Genomic DNA, 7,785 nt, shown 5'->3' with positions numbered 1-7,785 from the left:
TGAAATTAGGAGAGTGCTGAGCTACAGTAAATTTTGGTGCTGACAGACCAATTCCCAGGATAAGGAACATCCCTGAGAAATTAAACTGATTTACTGATGAAGAAGAGGCATTTAAAAATTTAGTAAATCATATCAGGAAAGAAAAGCTACTAAGGGCACATTTAAAATACATTAGTAAGGCTGGCCCTGAGACAGGACACCCTGTTAGACGTATTGCAATTTCAAGAGTTACAGTGCGTGCCCCATCCATTCAGTAGTGTGCAGCACAAACCACAAGCCTGCCAGGAGAAACAGGGACACTGCCAGGCAGTGGTTACACAAGGGAGGAAGCTGTCTGTGTTCAAGTACCAGCTTTGAGTTTCCAGCACTTGATTCAGTGGCAGGGTTTTCAGTAACCTCCTCCTGACATCTGTCAGCAGACAGGTTTAAAATTGTGATTATGTGTAATACCTTGCATCGCTAAAGCAACCTTGCTCCTATAAAAGCACACCTTTTTCCACAGAGAAACATCAAATGTCCCTGTCCAGTGATGCAGTTTTCAAAGATCTCCTGCCCAACACTTCCTTGACTAAAGCTGCAGACAGAATGGCACATGTCAGGTAAAAAAGCAAAAAATTACCTTTTCTGGTGCTGGAGGAGTCGGCTGCGACAAGAGCGCTCTTAGTGATCCCAGCAGCAGCTCCAGCCAGTTGGCTCCCAGCAGCTCTGGCTTTCTCCCCTCGTCCCCTGACTGCCTGACATCTCCAACGTCGGGGAATTTAAACCCTGTCCCAGGCACAGCCACCAATCCCCATGAGGCGGAAAAAGATGAGGTCATGAGGCTCCTGGCCACCGTCCTGCCCACGTTCTCCTACACTTCCTCTTTGGCTTTGTGGCTTTTGTAGCAAACAAAAGCTACTCTATGGTTAAAAAATTACTTATGGGCAAGATCATTAACCAGCAGGTCTGTTGAATGCACAGCGTTTGGTATCGTGTAGGAGGACTTCAGGGCACGTCTGTCCTCCTTTTGTGAAAAGGCAGAGCCCAGTTTCCCAGAAACCTTTCATGCCCTGTTCTGTAGGGGGTAAGAACATGTAATGTGTGCAGGAAGAAAGAGATCTGAACATAAAACTCGCCCAAAAGGTGTTAATGCTTCCACAAAGTTGTAGATTTGCTCCCCAGCATATACACGTTGCAACAGGAATTGCAAAGACAGGGTGCAGAATATGGCCTTTTGCCTTTTTGGTCTGAACTGGGTCAAAAAAAAATTACAGTATTAGTATGTCTCAATAGGCATTCTACACCCAGAAACTTGTTTGTAAAGGTATACAAGAGCCACTGATAGTCTAATTAAAAAGGGTTTGTGCACCATTATCAGAAATTCTCTCCTTTTCTATTCATTTTTATTCCTTCTGGGTCCTTTCTAGCTTCATTCACTCTCTCAGGTGGTTCGGTTGAGTTACCTGCTACAGCTGCCTGCTGCACCAAACCTGCTCCAGAACCCTTTTCAGGGACCAGATGCCAGATATTTTTCAAGCTAAAAAAAGAAAAAGGAAAACAAAAGCAGCTATAGCTCCAGTATGAGGAATACCATGACTAGCATTGGGAAGCAAGGGACAACATGGGATGAAATTCCATGTCTCCAATGGAGCAGTGCCTCGGCCCTGCTGATGGGCGACAGATCTATTCTGGCAGCACCTCACTTGGACGGCCATAGCTTTGGATAGATTCTGCCTCATCTGTGATGTGCTGTAAGACTCTCAGACCCTCTTCCATTCGGTGTTTCTTTAAGATGACGATGAGGTGTCATTCAAACACAGGAAAACATTCCAAACAGCCCTTTTAGAAGGCAGGATATTTGTAACTGTTTCAAAGCGGTTATCTTTCTCCTCATTTCTGATACCCAGCTAATGTTTGATGTGTCCTTAGTCAAGCAGCAACGAAATAGACACCTTGTTGTCCCCGTCCATGTTACCAATTATGCTGCGCTTACTAGCACTTCTGTGGCATGTTTAGAAACACCATGAGAAACATATCCAGCAACTGCCCATCACATCATCACACAGACCTATCTAATTATATTTTTGAGCTGTGAGCAGCAACAGCTAGAATTTTAACTTAGTCTGCTTAATAGACTATTCTAATATCCTAGGAGGAGAATTGGATAAAAGGATAGTTTTATCATTAATAGTTCTGCATGTACATAAACCCATGTATGCATCCACCTGAATGAGGACTATCCTAGCTTTTATTTTTGGAGCTATGTGACCATTATTATTTACTAACTCAGGAAAGACTTTTCAAGCAAAAAAGCCTTCAGTAACTAGGATTTCAGCGGCGTGATCTTCTGCAGATTTAGCTAGCTTATATTATCTCCCATCATATCTGAAGCTCGGTGCTTCTGGAAACCAGACAGTTTATTGAAGCCCTTGAATGCAGATGCAGGACTTGAGCTCTAAGTGGGTGCTATTTAGAAGTTTCAGCTTGAGCATTGTGTAGTAGCTGATACACCCGGGTTATAACACATCACTATTACTTAGTAACTAGGACTGCTTCAAAAGGCCACTGTTGTTGACTCCAGGAAACCCCAAATCAGGCTTTTAGGTCACCGAGTACCTTTGATCCCAAACACCGATACAAATGAACAGTATATCTTGCAGCTCCCCTGACCAGTAAGAAAAAACTGGTTTCATCTGACAGAGTGAGAAACTGAGACAGTGAAGCTTGGTGGCTCACACCACTGAATGTGGGACTGGGTATGCTGGGTCCTGCTCTCCTGTCCACATACACTAGATCAAATTTTAAGCCTGCAAAAACCTACTTTCTCTACCAACCATTCATCAAGAGACACGGAACTGAACACCATTACACTGAAAAATTCCCTAGAGCTGTTGTCTGGCCAAAACAAGAACCTTCCAGCACCTGCAATTTGCATAATGGCATACCACTGTCTCTCAGACTTTCAGGAAAATACATATTATGTCAGGACTTGTAAACAACTTGTTTCACCAAATTCAGCAGCAGTTATCAGTCGTGCTGATGGAGAAGCCCAGAGCCATTAGAACTACAGTCTTCCTGCAGTTTGCTGAAGACCTTCCTGTACAGGTCAATTATCACTGTGGCTTTTCAAGACAAATGTTTTGCCAGTACCTGGAACACTTGTCTCTCAGCAGAGATGCTATGTGACCCCCAGGGAATTGTTTCTGGCAAACAACTGGTATTTCCAGTGTGCTGGGAGATGGCAGTATTTCTGAGTACCGTTGCCAAAGCTAGATGGTCGATTTTGTAAGAACTAAGGAACAACAGTGATGTTTTGCAGTAATCCAGAAGCAGGACATGAAGTGACAGTTATTACTAAATGGCTTCATTTTATGCAAGGTCAGCCAGTACAGAGCTGTAGTAAATTTAGCACTTGTCTCATGCCCGTCATTATGTGGTTATTCATCCTGTAAATCATTTCGTCTAACTGAAAAATCCTTTGCCTTGGTAAGAGGTAGTGCTTCTCATCCTCTCAGAGATAAGGAACAAGCAGGGCAGAAAGGGGGGAACTTTCACCCTTTTCACTTCCCACATTAAAATGCCTAATTCTGGAGAGAGCACCTGGCTGGCGATGGCATAGCAGAAGCAACTGGCTCGAATTTGTACAAGTGGGAAGGTACATGATTTCAGCTTTCAAGACCTGTCAGGGTCTGTGCGAAGCACGATCGTGACAGGCTGTAATTTGTTGCATGTAGGTGACATTTTCTACCAGGCTATCCTGTCAAACAAGGCTTTTGACCACAATTTCTTCCATCTTGGGCTGTGTTAGGAACACATGGTTAGGCTGCCGTTTTGTGTCGTTGAGAAGTGCTATTGGTGCCTTCCTGTGCAGCCTCTGGCACGTACCTAAGATCCTGAGCTGAGACATCAGCGCGATGCCTGGCGATATCTCTGGCCGGCATGGGAAATCCCAGCCTGCCTGCAGTGACCTGTAATGCCCAATTTTTTAGACAGCTGGCTTTTGTTTAGATTTGTTCACCAAAAAGAAGTCTCAGGGGAGATCAGAGTAGCATCCTCTAGGTGGCAAAGACTAAGACTGGGAGAGAGAGATTAATTTCTTCAGCAGCATTAAGAATGCTATGAAGTAAAAGCCCCAAGAAACCCCAGCTTGGCAGGGTTCTTAGAAACAATTGTTTTGCAACTAGAATGTCTCAAAGAAAATCAGACTTAGTAAACAGTGGTTTCTGTGAAAAACAGATGAAAACCAAAACTTTCTTGCATTGCTACCATAAAATACTCCTGAAAAGTACCTTGGAAACTCAGCATGTCGGCCAATATAATATAGCCCCAAAAGCCCTTATATTTTCCCAATTAAAGCTTCAAAAGTGGGGAAAAGCTTACGTTCAGCAGTTGGTAGGCTTAAAAAAACCTTCTGCCACTTAAATAGACTACACAGACCACCACAGCGTTTGTGTCCGGGCCTAGGAGAGTACTTGGTATGCAGAAGGGATATGGGTGTGAGATCTGTTCGATAAAGAAATTACAACAGAGATTTGCTCCTTGCATGTGTGAGCACATGCGATAACGCATGCTGTGCAGCACAACTGTGTATCTTTTGCTTTGCACTGCTTAGAGCATTTCCAAAACAGAGCAGCACTCGAATAAGCAGCAGCAAGTTTCTCCCAAGCAAAACCTCTTGTGGAGTGACGGGGCAGTTCAGAACAATGTGGGGTCCATGACCTTCCAGTCTCCCTGCCACTTCTGATCTGCAGTGCAGCTCAGATGACTAGTTGGCAAGGTGAGCTCTATTTAACCCTCATTCAGGCAACAAAGGGGGTTATGGTATCTTACTTTCCCAGAGTCGACCCTAGCCATTCCTGGGGGGGTTCGCAGAACCGGGCACCGCACTGACCTAGAGATGCAATAGGTGATTCATTGGGACAGAACAGAGACTTTCTGGGAAACAACCCCGCCCTAAGTGGCCAGCATATTAGAAAGTGCCAGTGTTTGACAGATAGCACAGTCTTTTGGTCTGTCCTTACCTCCCCCAGTGTAAAGAGAGGCCCCTCGCTTGTCTCCTTTGACTTCTGAGACTAGTTGCTACCTATGCACATTTTCAAATGCCTTTTTAGGAACAGCTTTGGAAACTGAAGAAAAAAATAAATATTTGAGAAACTGCCATACAGCTGTGGCCCACAAATCCTGGAGGCTGAACAGCCTCAGTCAGATCCCAGCTTTCACAGCGCCGAGTGGCTGCTCCTACTACAGCATAAATACAGTCCAGCTGCCTGTAGCTTCCTAAAATGGAGCCCTACTGACATTTCCTCCCTTGACTTTTACAGCCAGCTAGAAAAAACAAATTTTCTGGATCTTTTTTTCCTGTTGAGATTCATGTATTTTAATACTGAAGTCCATGGAGCAGGAATTAAACCGGCACAGAAACATTATGTTATCTTCAGGTCATCATAGTTACCAGTGCAAAGAACAAAACACCAGATATTCCAGTGCTGGTTTTGTGGCTGTGTTTCAGCTCTGAATTGACAGAAAAAGAATTGCATTTGTTTCAACTGGAAAATTTAATAAACACAATAATAGTCTGAACCACTATTAGAAACAAAAGCAACCAGTGGAAGTCTATATGGTGTACATCATGTTTTCATGACTGTGCCATTTTGTGATGTGTGTAACCATCAAAAAAAAATTTGTTAGAGAACAGGAGGACAAGACTTTCAGCATCTCAATGGGAGCTGAGCTCAATCCGCTCTCTTAAGATGCTGGCTCCGAAGCCTGAACACTACTGCAGAGATAATGCTCCAGGATGAAGGAAAGCACACAAAGTGTGTGTGCTTAAACCCTCTGTATGCTCATAAGAAAGTAACCATCAGTTAGCCAGCTCAGGGCTCACAGTGGGTACTGAGGGGAATTTGATGGTAGGAAATAGCTTCACAGACAATTGCTTTTTGGACAAGCATTGCAAAACCTTTGTGACAAGTTGTTTCCCTCTCTCTCCCCCCTGTTATCTCAGTTCCCTGTTTCCTATCCTACTGCAAAATTTTCTCCTCCCAGTGAGAACGGACACTAATGGAAACATCTGAATCTGCAGAATGGGTATGGAAAGAACAGCATCTTCTTGCTCTGTATTGTGAAACTGTTGGAAAGTCACAAGATGCCTGTTCCACCTAGTGCAGGGACTTTTGGCAGGGCATCACAGGAATGATTCTGCACACCCAGCACCCCTCCGCTTGCATCTTCACTAAGCTCCGCTGGCAAAGCATGAAGACCCACCCCCTTGCTGCAAGAAACAGAACAGATGACAGCGCAGCATGACAGAGAAGAGGTGGACAGAGAAGATGATGGGTGAACTCCTCCTCCACAGTCACCTGCGCACTGCTTCTGTGCATAACTGAGATGAGTACTGCAACCCTATACTGCACAACGGAGGGAGAGTCCTAACTGTGCCCTGGTAATCCTTATCACATAACAGCCTTGATTTTGCATTCCACATACACCATGTTGAGCTCACGTCATGTTTCCACACACAACCACACAAGGCGCCCAGCCTGAGGAGCAGAGTCCAAAAAAGGTTGCTACCAATCCCAGAGACAAACCTTTTACAAGGCACACTTTCTAAGTGCCTCCTGGAAGGGGCCAGTGCAAAACAGATAATTTGGAGAAGTGCCGGGCATTATGCAACACAGGATCACAGCCTGCATATCTGTGGTTATTGGTACACAAGGCGTCTTTTCTGCAGCCTGCCCTGACTTTTCTATCTCCAGAAGGTCTGGGGAAGGTGAAGCGTGTGCTGTACAAGCAGTGCAGGACTGCTAGGACTGGTTGTGACCCTGTCGGTAAACCTGACCTCAGACCCAGGCTGGGCTACACACCAGAAACCCTTCAGATTTCACGTGGTTGCAGGTTTTGTTGTGAGCAGTTTACTTAACTCAGTCTAGGGCTGCCATGGTCTGAGGTGGGATGGATGCAGAACTGAGTCAGTGTGAAAGCAAACATCTCCCGGGCACTGTGCGCCAGGGTGTGGAGCCCCTGCCGGTGGAGTGGGAGGAAAAACCCATCTGTGGGCCTGATGAAGGGAAATTAAAGAGTTGGGGACTGGATTTGGGGAGGAAGTTGTTTGGCTGAGAAGCTGATTTGATTTTGTATGGGAACCAAAAACCAGCACACTAGGGTCAAGGCCTCTGCCATCCTGACTGAGTCAGAGAGATTCCCCACAGCTTGCTCAAGCTCAGAGGTGATGAGGCTGCTTTCCCTCAAAGCCCATCCAGGCAGGAGCTCTGCAGGAACCAGGCTTCACTGCAGCAATGGATCGTTTTGATTCCGGCTTGGAAAGCCAGGATATCTCCTGCATGTCAGGATACTTCATCTTAACTGGTATTGGGGTAGCCACCTCTTGCACAACAAGCAATCTATGTGCCAATAGAGAACATCACTCAGACGCAGCAATTTCTCCTTGTGTTTTGCATATTAAAATTGTATTAATCCTTTCAATTTAAAAAAACTGGGGTTTTTTTTGATGGAATGGGAAGTAGTAACTCACACCTGACAGGCATTACCATCAGCAAGTCAAAGATGATGTTAATTTTCCTAATTGTATAATTTTTCAAGTAAATAAGATAAATTGATATACTAAATAGTTCAAATGATGGGTAATATAAGTGTCTGAGAAAAAAGTAAAAAGGTTTCTTCTCATTAGAAAGGTACCTTCCCTTCCTGCCCTCCCCCCTCCTCTCTTGTTCAGCCAGTTTTCTTTTCCTTCCCAGCCTCCCTTTTAGCAGGACTGGAATGCAAAATATTTTGGTTTTGAAAGCACCT

The 7,785-nt window shown here is 44.7% G+C and overlaps 1 protein-coding gene across 1 annotated transcript in view; it reads right to left on the bottom strand.

Annotated features, from left to right (window-relative positions):
- Positions 1 to 171: 171 nt before the first annotated feature.
- MEPE (matrix extracellular phosphoglycoprotein) overlaps positions 172 to 7,785 on the bottom strand; it is a 31,883-nt gene continuing 24,269 nt past the window's right edge. The window contains exons 5-8 of the mRNA XM_009327501.1: positions 3,865 to 3,947; positions 1,443 to 1,516; positions 620 to 765; positions 172 to 201 (exon numbers count right to left, since the gene is read on the bottom strand). Of these exons, the coding sequence (XP_009325776.1) occupies positions 172 to 201; positions 620 to 765; positions 1,443 to 1,516; positions 3,865 to 3,947 (333 nt within the window). The remainder of the gene's footprint in view (positions 202 to 619; positions 766 to 1,442; positions 1,517 to 3,864; positions 3,948 to 7,785) is intronic.

This window comes from Pygoscelis adeliae, unplaced genomic scaffold (assembly GCF_000699105.1).
Source record: "Pygoscelis adeliae isolate BGI_AS28 unplaced genomic scaffold, ASM69910v1 Scaffold157, whole genome shotgun sequence".
In the NCBI taxonomy this organism is placed as follows: Eukaryota; Metazoa; Chordata; class Aves; order Sphenisciformes; family Spheniscidae; genus Pygoscelis; species Pygoscelis adeliae.
Note: the sequence above shows the minus strand (reverse complement) of the source record. Positions and strands in the feature narration are given on the sequence as shown.